Source organism: Prinia subflava, chromosome 2, assembly GCF_021018805.1.
Source record: "Prinia subflava isolate CZ2003 ecotype Zambia chromosome 2, Cam_Psub_1.2, whole genome shotgun sequence".
Lineage (NCBI taxonomy): Eukaryota > Metazoa > Chordata > Aves > Passeriformes > Cisticolidae > Prinia > Prinia subflava.
In genome coordinates, this window is record NC_086248.1 from 64,750,883 (window position 1) to 64,768,245 (window position 17,363).

General features: G+C 38.8%; 1 protein-coding gene across 1 annotated transcript in view; it reads right to left on the minus strand.

The window, feature by feature from the left end:
• LOC134546943 (uncharacterized) overlaps positions 1–11,195 on the minus strand; it is a 29,536-nt gene extending 18,341 nt beyond the window's left edge. Inside the window, exons 1-5 of the mRNA XM_063390297.1 lie at positions 10,523–11,195; positions 7,336–7,455; positions 6,271–6,390; positions 5,105–5,224; positions 578–700 (exon numbers count right to left, since the gene is read on the minus strand). Of these exons, the coding sequence (XP_063246367.1) occupies positions 578–700; positions 5,105–5,224; positions 6,271–6,390; positions 7,336–7,455; positions 10,523–10,748 (709 nt within the window). The 5' untranslated portion in view covers positions 10,749–11,195. The remainder of the gene's footprint in view (positions 1–577; positions 701–5,104; positions 5,225–6,270; positions 6,391–7,335; positions 7,456–10,522) is intronic.
• Positions 11,196–17,363: the final 6,168 nt, after the last annotated feature.

The following is a 17,363-nucleotide window of genomic DNA, read 5'->3' on the forward strand; positions in this document are numbered from 1 at the left end:
CTGTGGAATAATAGTATCATCTTGGTAGGTGAAATTTAATGCTGGTTTGTTTCAGAGTTAATTATGGTAGTCTACATATAATTACAGAGGACCAAGTATTGCTTTTATAAAGCTGTTGGCAGATACTCCAGGAGCGTTTAATGTCTGACCCGTGATAGCTATGCTTAGCATATTCCAGCATTGAGTTAGTCAGAACAAGCAAAAACCTCCTAAAGCTCAACTTTGTTGCATAAGCTCCTGAGATTGCTTTAAAGTACACCAAATGTCCTGCTAACTTTATAGGCCAAATTATTTCTTTAACAATGGCTAGGGGTTTTTTCTATTTCTTCGACTGATTGTTTAAATATTCATACACTAGCCCCTTAGATTGGAAAATCAAGATTTTCTGGTTTGCTACTAGGCCAAAAAGGGCCTGTATCAGTTAAATCATCAACCTGTGGTACCAATATGAATGCCATATGTAGAGGAAATAACTTGTTGCTCAGATATGCTTTTACTCTTGCCTTAACCTTTAGGATTATTTTTCTATCAGTGAATTTTCTTTTGGCAATTTAGGTAAACCATAGTCCAAAAGTACCTGATTGTGTCAGGTTCAGAATAGCACCAACTGCATTTTGTTGGACTCTGGGATCATAGGATTTGGCAAGAGACAGTAGGGGTGTAACTCCTCTAGCAGCACCAATAGCCTCTCGGTTGGACTCTGCAGAAAAGAATCAGAGAAAGAAAAAAATATTTACTGCCATCTTACTGTGAGTCATAAGCTGGACAACTAGCAGGACTAGTCCTTTGGTGTTCCCTTTTCTGATTTCTCTGCATGCTCCAAGGAAACTGTTAAAAATTCTGAGAACTTAACAGGAAGGAAACCAACTCATGACTTCTAGATTAGCCATAAATCACAGTTGGTTCAACGCTTTTGGTTTATGGATAATTAAAATATCCTTAAAACGCTTTAAACAGGCTCACAAAGCGTCGTACTGGCTTCATACCCTTGGTATGTCTGATCAACCTATTCACAGTATGATAACCAAAAACTGCATCATTAACTGCAGGTAAGGTTTAATTAATTTAGTAGGCTATATTCACAGCCAGTTTCTCTCTTGTAATGTCCCTGTGTCACTCACTTGACAGCTACAAACAGTGCAGAAGTTTCTAAAGGCAGAATTTAATTTAAACATTGGAATTTGAAAAGATGATGCTTCTCTGAAGTGGTGTTGATTCCTTGCATGGCAATGTATTAAGTTGTACAGTTGTACATCCTGGAGTACAAGGAGAACTCAGAAAAGATCTGCAGAATCCCTTAAGACTCTTGGATGAAAAACTAGTGAAAAAAAGAAGAACTGTAATACTTAATTCTGTAAAATTAACAATATTTACACACAGTTTAAATAATGGCCAGTCTGTGGAAGTTTGCTGAGAGAAACATGAAGCAGACAGAGAAAAAAAAAAATAAAGGTATTTGAATGAGATCAAGTCTTCAGGTGCTAAGTAATTTAGAGAGTTATAAGAATAAAGCTGTTAGTTTTATATCTAGAGCAAATCTAGTGGGGAAGTGATACACACAGAGTAGCCAGATATTTATTCAAGTATAGTTCAGATAGTATCAGTTTCATATTCCAAGGCAAGTAATTTTCTGTCTTCCTTACGAGTATATACTCAAGCAAATAACTTTTACTCTGGGAAAAAAAAAAAAAAGAGAAAAATAGTTGTTCTGGGAAGAGTAATCTATTTAAAAATTGCTTTTCCATATGGGAAGCTATTATTCTGGTGAAATATTCTGGTCCCTTTCGTAGACAAGCCCTTCTCTAATCTAATCTACCTACATAATGTTCTTTTGTTTCTCTTGGTAGAAGCAGAAAATCTTTTGTATGGCTCCAACTGGTGTGATGCAAACTACTCAGCTGAATAAAAATGAGAGGTAAAAAGATTTAAAAAGAATTTTAGTATTACTGCTTCCCTTATTCTTGTACACAATACACTCCATGAATGTTTGTGAATGTGGAAAAGAACCTCACATTTAAGAAAAGGGATTACGAACATTCGGACAAAACTTGGGCAAATTCTTTCTTCTATCAGGTGTTGTGCCTGAACACTTGATTTGCCAGTTTATGATGACAGACTGGATTGAGAAATCTATCTCACCAAGATGTGTAACTGTATTGCCACGTATGTAAGAGATGTGTCAGGCTAGATCATGTTTCTCTCCTGGACCACCTGTTCATCTTAAAAAATGCAGTCCCTCCACTGATGCCACTGCAACCGCTGATGCCCCTTGGAATGCTTTTAGAAGGAAGCCGTGTGTTCAAGATGCTACTCTATAGTGGGGAAATCAACAACATCTACTCAAGCTGTGTTTGAATAACTCAATAATTCACAAATTCTTTCCACTTTCTGACATTTGTGTGCTTAAAAATTCCCATCAGAACAACTTTGAATGTGCTTGACACTCAGTGCATCCTCCTTGTTTTAGCTTAAAGCAGATAGTCATTCCCCCCCTAAACTCCAAAGATGTGAACATTTAGTTTGGTTCTGAAGTACTCTGAGTTCCTATTCCAAAACTGATTACTTTCACTCACTGATTGAAAAGCTGCAGATAATTGCAACTGTGCATGTGTCCTTTTGCTGTGTGGACAAATACTGTAGTTGGAACAAACTAACCTTTAAGCATTTTTTGTCTGAATGAGTTAGTTTGCTCTTCTTATTTTCAGCTCCCTATTGCAGCAGGAAGACAACCCAGTTTACACATGACCTGCAGTAACACTGCTAAACAGTTTCACTCTGTACCTAATCTTGCATGCTTTTTGCAAGCAAGCAACAGAATTAAGACCATTCTTAGACACAGAATTTTAGGCACCTTAAAGCCATCTAAGGATCTTCCTAATTTGCTTGTGCTTCCATATTTATCTTTTTTTTTGCATAAATGGCCTTCTTGAAGGATATGACTGAACAGGATACTTTTCTCATTAAGATATTTAAAAATATCAGAGTTTGCAAGTTAAAATGAAAATAAACCCTAGAGAATTGCCTCTTGCTTTAGTCTCATTGCTGTGGTATCTAAATATAGTCTGAAAAGCAAATAAATGGATCCACCCCATTTAAATCCTAGTTAAACTGGGACAGAGATCCTTGATCAAACATTGATCAAATTCCAGGCAGCAACCCAGCCTATGCAGGACTGCCTACCTCTGTGAAAGCTCCTTGAGTGCTTAATTTGGAGTACTTGTGCTCAGGAGGACCTTGGTGTTTAAGGGAGTGTGCAAAGGCATTAGAAGACCACAGGAAATGAAGGTAGCCTGGATCTGAAGTGGCTGAGTGTTTCCCATATTCCAGGTTAGACATCTAGAAGGGCAAGAATGTCTTCAGGACTAAGGAACATTCTTAGATGCCCAAACAAATCACTTTCTCCATGGACTGCTTAAAACAGGTGAAGGGACATCGCTCTGTAAATCTTCAGGGGCTTAACTTCACTGACCCTACACAAAGAAAGTCCTTCTAGTGCCAAGTAACTAAAAGTTTAGTGATGCCATGCCTAATTAAGGCATTTAAATGAGACAATTTGCATTCTACACAAAGTAATGTAGTATGTAGAATTCTTAACCTGACAATAATATACAATGCTTAAAATAAGCTCCTAAGGGAAAAGTGTCTAAAAACCTGAAAATAAAACAAAAAGGTGGGATAGAATGCAAATCAGTACTTTCATGTGGTTGGATCCTGCTTATCCACTTCTCCTTTGCAATATAAACACTTCAGTGAGAAATTAACACTTTCATCATGCTTCCCTCGGCCTTCTGGGACACTAGATTGCAACTTCCCATGCTGGAGAAGGAAGCTGGCAAAATAAATGGAAAGGAAGGGAAATAAATGTTATTCATGGCTTTTCTACAGACTTGTACACAGTTTGTACTGGAGAACTACAAGTTTGCACAAGGTAGAATAGGACAGACTAACATGAGAACCTTTCTTTTGTTAACTGTGGCTGAACTTACTTGTCTGCATACCCAGAAAATATTACTATCATTATATGAAATATGCATAGTTAAGCAGAAGTTGGTGACAAATGCAAGTAGTACATGATGGATAACAAAGTGACTGAAAGCAAACTGGCAGCAAGTTTTGCTGAATGGGAATGACCTGGGAAGAGGCTACAAATGGAATTCCATGAAGGTTGGTCTGCACTTGCTTTGAACCAGAGAGTTAAAACAAAGATGCGAATGTAGAATGGTCAATGCAGTGGAGGATCAGAATATTTTACAAGTAACAGACAAGTTGGAAGACTGAAGGAACGGGAACAGGATGAAGCCTGTACAAAATGCAGGGATGTGCACTTGGAAACATCTGTGCTAGAGGCTTGACTACTCGGTATCTGTTGGAAACAGCAGCAGAGGAGGAGCAAGACTAAGTGATTAAGCCATCTGCAGAAGGACAACTTCACCATGGCACAATCACCAAACCTGCAAGTGTTACCATGAGATGTACAACAAAACATATTTCCCTATGTGCCATAATAAAAGGCACAGGTGAGACCCCAGCTGAAATACTGCACGTTTCTGGTGACTTCTCTTTCAGAAGAGATTAATCCAAAATGGAATTCCTGCAGCATTTATCTATATCCTGGCATGGTAACAATGCCTGAGGCCTTGTGATATGATATGGCACATGCAAATGCTATGTTCCATTCCTGGAATAGCATTTACACTCAGAAGGACTCCGAAGATGAATAGAGAGTCCCACTTACAACAGGAGCCTTGAAAGACCTTGGCTTTCTCAGTCTAGTAAAATGAAGGAACCTCATCAGCATAGACATCAGAGAGACAGAACTCCTGAAGCAAAAGCCAATGCAGATATTAATTAAGATAAGATGGTCATGAATACATTTAGGATGAAAATCAGAAAAAGGTTTGTAATCATAAGAACACAAAGGTCAGAAACACTGAGAAAAATAACTGGAATGTCAGGAGGTTGAATTCATGATGTGGGAATAACAAAACTTGCTGCTGCATCTTATGACTCTTAAACCAATTGTAAATAGATTGTTTCATCTTAAAATATGATGGAAGAGTTGAATGCATTCGCAGCAGAGGATAAAGGCAAAGAGAACACTCACCTGAAACAGCCAAAATCATGATGCAGGCACAGGAATTACACTGGACAGTGGGATCCTCTGACTCAAGCAGATCCAGAATTGGCTCAAGTAAACCCATTTGGACAACTAATTCTTTGTCAACTATTCAAAAATTCAAGAAGAAATGGACAAATAAAAAAGGTGATTTTGTGGAAAGAATACATCATCCATTGTATTCTGGAGATCTACATTATGGTTATACAAAAGAGACCTAAGATGGAAACAGTCCCTAGCTAGGTTTGTTAACTCCCCTTCAGACGCCTGAAAGAGTGTAACAGATGTTTGGAGGTTTTAGGCCAGAAGGTCCAAAATTAGGTTAATTTTGGCAAGAGCAACTCCAGCTTTCCAATAGGTTCACAATTTACCCAGCAGCTCCCCCACTCTTTCTTTTTCTTCTGAGGTCTACACTTAAAATATTATTTTTTCTTTGTAAATAGTGACATGACATTATTTGCAGCAAATCCTTAAAAAAGAAAGCAAAGAAAGAGGTCAGCTTTGCTGAACACTGACCCTATCTTCTATTACGGGACTGCAGGATGGAATACTTGCTGTGGCCCAGGTGACCAGGAGTGCAGTAGTAGGTGCAACAAGGACTCCACTGATGAGGTGTGGCATGTTCATGCCCTGTCTATCCATATGAAGTTTATTGGGAAGTTTTTATTCTGCATCTCCCAGATTCTATCTCAAATCTATTTTACCCTTTAGTTACAGAAGCAAGTGAATTATACTAAGCATTTAAACATTTTTTTCTCTGCAAGCAATTTAAGACTAAGGTCCAGTTCATAAATAACCAGAAAACAAGCTCTGTCTTGTACATAGAGTTTATTTCTATGAGCTATATCTGTTGTTTGAAAGGGAAAATGTCTGTAAATCCAAGAATGAGAATTCCCACACTGGTCTAGGAATAATTTATCAGTCTTTGCACACAGATCCAAGAACTCTTGCCACATTATATATTCTAGTTGGAGGAATCTGACATATCTCGGTGCCACCAGAAGCTACATACCTTGCAGTCAGAATCAGACTCATACTTGTCCTATTAGGAAGACAAAAAAAAGAAATCTAGATTTGTGTAGAAGTGCTCTTCTTCTCTCTGAGTTTGGCTGAAGAGATACTTCACCTGAAGAGAAATGTCATTAATTACTCACTATTTCCTTCCAGCAAGAAGTTGACAAGGGACAAGGAAGACATCTGCTGCACCTCCAGGTCAGCAGAACGTAGTAAGGGATAGAAGGGTTCCAGATGTTCCACAGGCAGGGGGATGTTCACTACAAGAATGAGAGGAAATATTTATGAGTCCCATTGTTCACCACAGTCACATTTTTCTCTTTTTGGACTTAAGCATCAGGTGTTCCCATAGACAGGCTGAGTGACATTCACCTTTATTAAAATTTCACTGCTACTAGCAAACAGGGCAAGTTTCCTGAAGAGGTTTTGAATGATCAAGTACTTCAAAAACATCATGGGAAGGGAAGCAGTGTGCCTTGCTACCAAACAAGTCATTCTGCTCACAGCAGGTCCTTATGTTGTGGCTACCTGCACATTTTATCCAGCAAAATATGGAATAAAGCTAACATCCAAGTGACAGAACATTCTCTTTGAAGTAAAATTAAAATAAACAAATAGATAAATAAATTGCAACTTGCTTATTGCTAGTATTTTTACCTTTTTTGTAGAATCCAAACTCTTACTGGTATTTTATTTGGGATATCTAGGCTGACTCCAAACCATTAACAAACTACCTCAAGAGCCAAGTGCTCCCACAGAATAGTTGGAACAAAGAAGAATGTTTCCTTCATAAAGTGTCACTACAATCTGGCTTCTGGAGCTTTGTCCTCTTTTGTATATAAAACAAAATATTAACCATGGTCAATATGTCCATTTCCTTCCACCATACTTTGACTGTGTTGCTTTCTGGAAATTCAGTATACACTAACTCTAGATACTTTGGGTACTGCTGACTTTCACAGAAGTATAAAAATTTCATAAATAACAGTATTTTATAATCGTAAGAGATATCTCCTTATAGCAAAACCCAGAACTGACTCTGCCTATGTGGCAATGACAGTTTTCCATTTTCCTTGGCAAACAACATGGCATGAAATAAAAAAAAAAAAAAAAAAAAAAAGACTCAAAAGGAGTTTCACGATTTGAAATAATATTTTTATTCATAATTACATGAAAATTTTCTAATGCTTACTGAGATAACTTACTGTGCTGACTCATATGCAAATAATAGAGGGCAGCCGACTGCTGTAAACCTGGGTTTTCTGAAAAGGATAAGGTCCTCAAGGCTTCCAGAGGGTCCTTTCCAAGTGGAGACATTTCAAAATCTAAAGATGTAAAATGACAGCACAGGCTCTATTACCTCTGAAAAGGGTTAGTTTACAAAAAGAATTTAAAATTTACAGCCAACCAAACACATAAAGATTTTTGTATTGCCACAACTCCATAAAGCCCAACTATCTTTATTCATGTTTCCATATGCAGAAGCAATAGATGAACTGGGAATAATCTGTCCTTCGTAATGCCTCTTGTAAAGCTCATAAAGCTAGTGATTGGAAACAAGATAAATTATAACCTTTGGACACTTTTACGTTATCTAATATAAATGCAGGTGTTCTTGTTCTCCACAAAAATCTTAATCTTTTTCTGAATCTTTGTTAAAATACTGAACATGGTGTTCTTAGTCAAGGAGGAGTATATATTTCTATTTTTTTTTTGTACTTCTATATTTCTAAGTATAGAAAGAGTATATCTTTCTAATTTACCACATATGAAGTTCACTGTGTTTCCTGTCTTGGGTATTGAAATACAGGATTTAAAGGAATAGCAACATGGACTGCAAATGGGCTTGCCTCAGGCTCAAATTTCTATCATGAGTCTACCTGTTCTCAAATATGATAGCTCCCCTATGAATAAACCAGATGTTCAGCAACAGTCATCATGCAATATCAGTCATGCATGACTTCTGTAAGTCACTGTATAACATAATATGTGGAATGGAGCAGCAGAGAAGAAAATTAAAGGGACATTGTACCAATGAACAGAGTTAAAAAGATAATGTATGATTGATTGACTGAAAATATATTTTCAGGCAATAGATTAAAGCTGTGCATTAATGAGTGAAATATCTCTATGAAAAATATCTAGCTACTTTACTTCCCATGAGACAAAGAAATGTGAGGGATTTGAGAGGAATGAGCTCTCATGCCCCAGTGCAAAATACAGCCAATATCTCAAGGCATTAGAAGCTGCTGACATGTCAAGACTAGCAACAACTACCCTCAGGATTAGGAAAGTGAGATTCACAGAACTGCTTCATATAAAGATCAAATTTTTTTATAATTAGTAATACACACAAAGGGAAGAACTTGCCTGTATGTGCAAGGTTTTAGAGAAAAAAAACTCAAAAAAATCTCTTCATGTTTAATTCTGTTGCTTTCACTATCTGAACCTGAATCTATCTGATTCTTCCACCTATCTTTGGTTTTGTTTGGGAGAGAGATAAAGCTGAAACCCCTCAGAATCTTCACTTGCGTAAAATATCAAAATTTGCTGCCCGGGCTAACAGATGAGTGGGATGATCAACCATGAAGTCTCTCCTTGCACCCAAATTGTCCAAACACTGTCTTTTTGCTTATTATATTCTGTTCAAAACTGAGTCTTGTTCCCGTTTGGAATAAAATACACAGGTGAGTGTTAAAGTAAGAGGGATGTGTCTTGATTCTTTGTGAGGCTTCTCTACCTCCATTTGTCTAGGCAGTGAGATTTGGCCACTCAAGAGAATTAACCTTGGTTCTGCTTCCCGGGTGCTGCATGTGTCCTATCCTGGACAGTGGGACCTCCCAGAAAACCCTCATTGTCATCTGTGTGCTGCTGTCAGAGAAGCTCTAGGCTTCCTGCTGCCGTACCCCAACTCCCACAGATCCAAGACAGATCAGACTTTTGAAGACTGATCTTAGAGAGGAATGGATCTTTCAAGAAAACACACAGTCTCTTCAGGGAGCACCAGTGGCTGCTACAAAGGGCCATTCTGGCCTCCCTTCATTACATCTCATCCATCAACTGTGTGAGGATACTGCCCAGGCTCCTATAGAGTCAAGAGCATGCTAGCCTTTGGACGATAAAGTTCAGCCCTGGAAGATCTCCACTGTATAACAAGCTGAAAGATCTGTCCCTATTTTGGATATGAACGTCAGGATTTAAACCAGTGCTAAAGGTGCAATCAGTGAACCTTATTGGCAGCACAGGATCCACCACATTCACTGGATAATGACACCAGCTAATACCAGCTGAGCTAATTCACACATGTTCCCAACAACCAGAGTCACAGCAATTATTCCAAGGGTTGGTCCGTGACAGATCATTTCAAACAGCATTAATCGTGTCACACCAAGGAAAAATGTCTCTCCTGGTTCCCCTCACAAGACTGTTTCATGTTCTCAAAAAGGCAAGTAAAGAAATAGTAGTTCCACACCCTTCATATAAACAAAAGTAGGAGACTAATGCAATTTTGTGTAGTAGTTTTAGCCCAAAGCTGCTAAACACAAAGCCATATACCAAATTAGTTTTGAGACAAAGCAAAATCAAATAAGCAATGACCCCTTATCTTGAGATAAGGGCTGTCTTTAGATTAATACACTCATCCAACATGACTGCAGAAATGAAATAAAACCCGAAGTTTTCCTATTGATGTTATACCCTAAGACAGGACAAAGAGGACATCACAAGCAGAAAAACAGGGGAATTAGGCAGATAATCTGTAAAGCAAAGGAGATGGATGAAGAGTTATGGATCTATTTTGATTCAAGCAGAATCCCATGAATGTGATTAAGCCTGATGTGTAAAACGTTTGCACAAAAGCACAGTTACTCGGAATCCTGAGAGCTCAACAATGCTTTTCCCAGGGTGACTTTGATCTTCCCCATGTATAGCCCAGAAATTCCTAGCATAAGTCGTAGTGTTCAGCCAACACAGAGGAGCACAGCTGTGCACATCACACTGTGATCTGCCCACTCACAGCTCAGCACCCAAGTAGCCTCTAGTCTTAGCAAAGCCCCTATCCAGCTTTGTCAGTTCCTTTTGATCAACTTAAAAAAGTAACTTTAATTTCTAGAAGGACTCACTTTTATGAAACACATTTATATGGGTTATGTATTAACAGTGGTGGCAGAGCAGGAGAGTGATTGACCATTTCTACCTAGTCCAAGAGTTGCACCACTTGAGCCCTTGGTGTCCTGGACACAAAGAAAATGCTCTGTAGCTCTGGCATTTCCTCATCATCACCAAGCTGCTCAATGCCATGCCAGAGCAGATCAGCTGGCAATCTGCTTTCAACCCACAAAATCAATCCCCTTGCTCTTTCACAATCCTTTAGAAAAAGACAGGTCCTCTTACCTGTTTCAATATGCTGCAGAAACTCCTGTGCTGTCACTCTCTCATGAGGTTGTAGGATGGGCTTGTATAGCTGTCTGTTTTTAGAGCTGTTTTGCTTTAAGCAGGAGCACTTGCTTATCAGAGTTAGACATGCCTTGATGCCTTGCACCAAGTCAGAGGACATCCTCTGAACAAAGCCTATGAAGTCCCGCAGGAGCTGCATGCATCGTCCACATAGCTGACCCATTCTTGTTCCAACAGCAGCACAAAGCAAGAAGAAAAGGAAGGAGATGGAAACTAAAGTTTCTTCTCAATTTGTCCGCTTTTTGCACTAGCTTTTCTCCTCACCGTTTGTTCTTACAGATATTAACACCACACCACGAGCAGATGCTGTAAGACAGACCGACTTCTGTGTCCAAAAAACTACATTTCACAAGGCTGGTTTCTGCAGATCTCCTAGAGTTTATAAATTATTATTTAAAAGGACTGCACTGGAGACACACCTTCCTTTTGCTTGAAGGAAAACACAATAACAACCTTAACATATTTCAAGGAGAGTAAATGGAGTTTAGGTCATGGAGCACCCACCAAAGCTTGTATGAGGCTAGAAAAACTCTGGGATAATGGAAAATGCGACCTGTTTTTGTAAGGCAGCTTTCCACATGAAAGGTAGGCACCACCTTGTCTGCATTTATACAAGCTGCAGCTACCAATTGGAGAGAGGAAGATTAAAAAAAAAAAAAAAAAGAGCACGTGAACAGGTTTTTCCAGTTTTTGCTGAAGCACAGATCAGAACAAAGGAGCTGTTGGACAAACAACTCATAACTCATAACCTGAGACTTTGCAAATCAGCAAGAATAGAAAACTGGGGGGGTGGGCAGGAAAGGGAAAAAACAAAAAAGACAGTGGCCAAACCAATTTAGCACTGTTTTCTTCCTGTCAAGGCAGTCCTGCTGAGTGGGCTGGATAAGTTAGCAATGGGAGGATGCAAAAATTATCTGCAGTTTTCATGCAGAAAGAGGTAGTAAAAGGAAAATATTCAGTTCTCCTTTTGCCATTAGGCAAGATATCACCAGTCTGGTGCATGTGCCCATCCTTGGCTGAAGAGTTTTACAAATTACCCTGGTTTAATTCTTGTAGCATGAGGTGATATTTGTAATATTTAGGATTCCAGTAAAAACTAGTTTGATTCCTGATCATCTTACTTAGGGATCCTGTAAGTATGGGTCAGCTGAAACTTAAGCACTTTTATTAACTTCTTATTCATAGATTTGGTGGATTTATTCTAACTATTGCATTTGATACATTTATTGGTAAGTTTTGGCCTCTGTCCTTTAATAAATCTTTATTTTCTAAATAAATCATATTTGAAAATCAACTCTTTGTTCTGCACCCATCTCCAAACATTCACGAGCAGACTCATCTAAATCCCTCTGGTCTGTCCAACAACTGCTGTTTTTTATCTTGACATAATTTTCCTAATCACAAATACCACTTGTCATAAATAAGCCTACCTACACTGGTAAATCAAAATATATGACACTTCTAATACATAATGCAATTCACTGCAGAGAATTGGGACTTTGATTTTTCTGGCTTTGATTTTTCCTTGAGCAGGTCTACAAACCCATTGAGTTCTGATCTCAGTCTGGCTTCTTAATGTTATCAAAAGTGGGGCTAGTATGTCTGTTTTCTCACCATGCTTTCTGGATCCTTTCAGTAGGGGGTCTTCTAAAGAACAGGGAACCCATGTGATTGCCAGGTCCTACTTCTGCCACCACTTGCTCTTCACCTTTGCTCATCGTCTTCCACCCTTCAGCTTTCATCCCAAAAGCCTGTTATTCATCACATGCTCCTTCTGTCTCTTGCTCTGTTCTATCTAATAAACTGTAATGTTTAATTGTGAGGTCTTTAAAGGTAACTGTAAAGTAACTTGAACTGTACTGCACTGAGATGAGAAAACAACAGGACTGTTTCAATGAAACATTCGTTAGTAATGACTGCATTTCTGCAGTTTCTAACTAAACATTTCAAAGTGTACTGTGTACACTAAAACAGCTTTCCAATGCATCTGTAAAGAAGATATTCCCAAAATGGTGTTTATAAACAAGTTTCAGAGGTGCCAAGCTCTTGCAACTGTTTTAGTTAGAGAAGTGCATAACACCTGAAAATTGGCCTACAATTTGCCTGAAGGCATAAAACTCAGCTGTCCTGATACATAGTTTGATGACTCAGGCAATTATTCTTTGATTTGAAACGACTTGAAAGCAAGTGTAGAAAGCTGGTGTGTGGATCTTCAAACATACTCTGAAATCACAACAGCTGCTATAAAGGTTGAAACTATAAATCAAATGGTTTTGATTGGTTTCATGACCTTGATAAGTTTCCTTATTAATTGAATAAAATGTCAGCTCAAGTTTGCAGAAGAGGAAAAAAATAGCACTGTAGTAATGTTAGACTATTTTTGCTTTTATTCTTGTACAGAACATGCTTCAAATAGTAAATGTCCCAAACTCAACATCTTGATTATTGTCTCCAAAGGGAAAAAAAAAATCCATTCCTTTTTACAGTGTTAAAAAAGCCTCTCCAAACCATTTCCATTCAGTTTGTGTGCAAAAGAGACTTCCAAGCAGTAACCTTACTGTGTGAAGGTTGTTTGGAATTCTATATAAAATGCATTTGGAAGTTTAAATCTATTTGCCAAAAAAAACAGATGAATGCTGTAGCTAAATAGTACTTTCAACAGAAAGCTTCCACTAGTCCAGCATTTAATCTGGCTTCTCTGCCAATGACAGAAAATAGTGCTTTGAGGCACAGTCTCTTAAGCACTTGACACTCACAGTAGGTTTGTTCTGTTTTGACTCAAAAATAGAAAACGTAGAAAATATACTTATTCATTTGCTTATTCAGCATGCCACTGCTTGAACTGCTTCTTTTAACGAAATTCTTTCATCCAGTTTGCAATGGTACATAACTTTCGATTGCTCAAAAGTTGACTGTCACTGGAGAGAAGTACACAAATACTCTTTCTACTCCTCTTTCATACCTAGGGCCTCTTCATGCTCTCAGGTCCCCAAACACTCTCAGGCTCTGATATAAATATTATGGGGAAAAAAAATCAACTTTATTTGAGGTATGGTAGTAAAATTTTAGCTCCTGGGTCTGGATTTTAAAAATACTGTTCTCCCTGTGGTTTTAATCAATGGGAAAAGGATTTTTGCAAAGTGTAGGGGAAAGGCGGTGATTGAGAACTTGTGCAGCCTTATTTGACTTGTGTGCAAGTCAAATAAGAAAAAATATACTTAAACGCTTAAAAAGCAGTAAATTGAAAGAATATACTCACATTACTCATGAATCCAAAACGCTAAGAAATTGAACTAATTAAATTTGTATTTTATAACTTTTCCCATGTAATTTTTTATTGCAGCTTTGTCTTATACACATTTCTTTCATATTCATCTCTCACCTTCCTGTTCAAGGGTGAGGAAAGCACTGTACAATTTAGAAATATGTACAATAGCTGTACATTACTGCTTGTTTAGCACCAGATTTGATTCAGATGGTTGAGCTTCCCAAAGGCCTAGCAGGTCTTCATAGTCCCCATACCTGCAGTTGAGGCCTCCTCACTTGTACTAATTCAGTACTCTTTAAACTGGATCTATGAAATTTTGTGACTATAAAATACCAACAGAAAACTATCAACAAATAAAAGGACTTTAGTTCTTGAAATGGACCTACCATTAACAGAATAATAGACTAAAATAGAGAGTTTGAAAAAAAAAATACTGGGAAAGCAGAACAACTGTAAACAATTACAAACAATTGCAATTCTGAGCAACTTACACTGCCACTGAGCTCTTTAATTTATATATATATATAAATTACATATGAGTATACATATATATACACAAAACACACACAATATATAAAAAAAATACACGTGTGTACCTGTGTGTGTGTGTCTTTGTTCACTGTTACGAATTCAGGAGGAGTTCAGCTGAACATAAAAACACTTCAGTCATTCAAGCAGGGAGGAAACCACATGTGAGGACTTCATAGATCCAGATTGGTGAAAATCTGTCAGGGGTCACTTCATTGCATAGCTAGGCAGAGCTTTATGTGCATTCACTACCATTTCTGTGGAGTATTAAGGAAGCTGTACTCACTGCATCTAATTCCTTGGCTGAGGTATTTGGCCATCCTCCTTCAGAGGGAGAGTGCCATCTACTGAAGCATTCCTTTACACAGCTCCCTTGAGCCTTGTCCCACTCACAGATTGACAAAATCTATTCAAAGGGCTTATAAAACTGAACAAGGTTTTAAAAGGAAAAGCAGCTGCTATAGATGTGAATCTCTGCTGTAAAGCACCAGCTGCATGTAAAGAACCAGGCCAAAGATGGTAAATACAACCACTGACTTGTGCAAGCTTGTGCTCCAGCTTTTGAAGAGATTAAAGACAACCTCACTCTGAGGTTTCTTCATTCCTAATAAATCTTTGGAACTGAGATTACATTACCATTTTGTAACTCTTACGAGTGGCATTCCTGGATCAGACAATCCAATTTCATTGCTGACTATCATCTATGGACTTTCCTACTGATTCCTCCTTTTTGTGCTAGTGCTCACAAGAAGTACAACTATTCAGCCAACTTACTGAACAGCAAGAACACCTGATAACAGTCACCCAGAGTCTGGCTTGGGCCAGTATTATTGTGCTGCTTGTCTTGAGCTTCATATTTTGTTGTAAATATTCTGGATTGCTGCTGTATTCAAATAAAGCAGCAGTTTGTGTCATGCCAATAGTTATTGCCTCCTGTGATAATACTAAGCATATGAATTGAAATATTTTGTTATTTTTATTGCTTTGTAGCAAAAGAGAGGACACTTTCTAAAACATGAAAGGCACCTCAACATGAGAGGTGCACATGTACCTTAGAGGTTTTGAACAAATTGTATAAAAAAAGATAAATTTTACAAGGTAAATTATCATGCAAAGTCATGGAGTCATGGGAGAGGGAAACCTGGCAGGTTGTGCTTCACGTCAATACCCTTAGAAAACCACTGGTTTGATGTGTTTCAAAGCATATGTGCCTGTCCTGATGCTTTTGCTACCAAGGGGCTCCACTGAAGAATCACAGCCCATAGCTCAAATGTCACATTTGGCAAGACAAGGAATGAACAAAACTTTGAAAGAACTTGCATTATTTGCCATCAAGTAAATATATTTGAAAAAATTTACAATATATTTTCAAAAAGTTTCATCTTATAGTTTGTTTTTTCCATCTGGGCTCATAGCATGTTGTCTTAAACACAATAGAGAACTGAAAGAGTAGAAGTCTTTCTGTCCCACTAAGATACATCCCACATATCTTATATTGGCTCACGTCCCACAAATCTTTATTGGTGCCAGTGGGATTAAGTGCACCCTCACTAAGTTTCCCAGTAACACCAAGTTGAAAGGTGTGGTCAGCACGCTGGAGGGAAGGGATGCCATCTATTGGGACCAGGACAGGCTTGAGGTGGGCCTGTATGAAACTCATGAAGTTTAACAGGGCCAAGTGCAAGGTTCTACACCTGGATCAGGACAATCCCAAGCAAAAGCACAGGCTGGCAGAGAATGGATTGAGAGCAGCCCTGAGGAAAAGAACTCGGGGGTGCTGATGGATGAAAGGCTGGGCATGAGCCAGCAATGTGAGTTCACAGCACAGAGGGCAAATTGTGTTCTGGGCTGCATCCAAAGCAGTGCGGCCTGTAGGATGAGAGAGGGGATTCTGGCCCTCTGCTCTGGTAAGATCCCACCTGGAGTGCTGCATCCAGCACTGAGGCCCCAGCACAACAAGGACATGGACCTGTTCAAGGAAGTCCAGAGGATGAGGGCTGGAGCACCCCTCCTGTGCAGACAGGCTGAGAGCTGGGGTAGTTCACTCAGTAGAGGAGGGAGCTCTGAGGACATTGTACAGCAGCCTTCCAGTGCCTATGGGCAGGGGGCTACAAGGGGGCCAGAGAGTGACTTTTTACAGGGGCATGTAGTGACAGGACAAGGGGCTATGCCTTTAAACTGAAAGATGCTAAATTTAGTTTAGATATTATGAAGAAATTCTTACTGTGAGAGTGGTGAGGCACGGGAACAGGTCACCCAGAGACGCTGGGGATGCACCAGCTGTGAGAGTGTTTAGGGCCAGATTGGATGAGCAACCTTAGCCTAGTGGAAGGTGTCCCTGCATGAGCAATTCTCAGAACCATTAAAAAACAGGTGTATTAAATGCAGCCAAATCTCAGGACAGTTCTGAAAATGTTATAGGCCCTGGCAAACTGTCTTCTCTCACAGGTTCCTTACCATAGCTCAAACAGCTTCTTCATTAACAGGGCCTTACTATTGGTTACAGCAAAAGCTGTAGCACGTGTACTGCACTTGAGGTATCTATCCATTACCCCAACCAGTAGAAAGGAAAACCTTAAAAGGAGAGAGTGATTTGTTTCTCTCTAGGCCAGACTGTTCATCCATTAACCGCAGTTTTCATTTCAGCACCAACTACTCACTGTTCACTGCCTCCACAGAAGGCTACATTTCATAAAAATTAATAGCTACAATAAATAGATCTAACCTGTGCATCACTTTCCCTACACACGGAACAGCAAACCAGCATTTGGCGATTATGTCTGTTTCTCATCTTCCATGCCTTTTTCTTCCATCAGTTGCTTTTGGCTGCTTCCCAGGCATTGCCCCCAGAACTTACAAAACTCACGTTAAAATGGCATGTGTCCCTTCCTTTTTTTTTTTTTTTTTTTTTTTTGTTTGTTTGTGTTTTTTTGTTTTTTTTTTTTGGGGGGTTGTTTTTTTTTTTTTTTTTTTGTAGCGGGT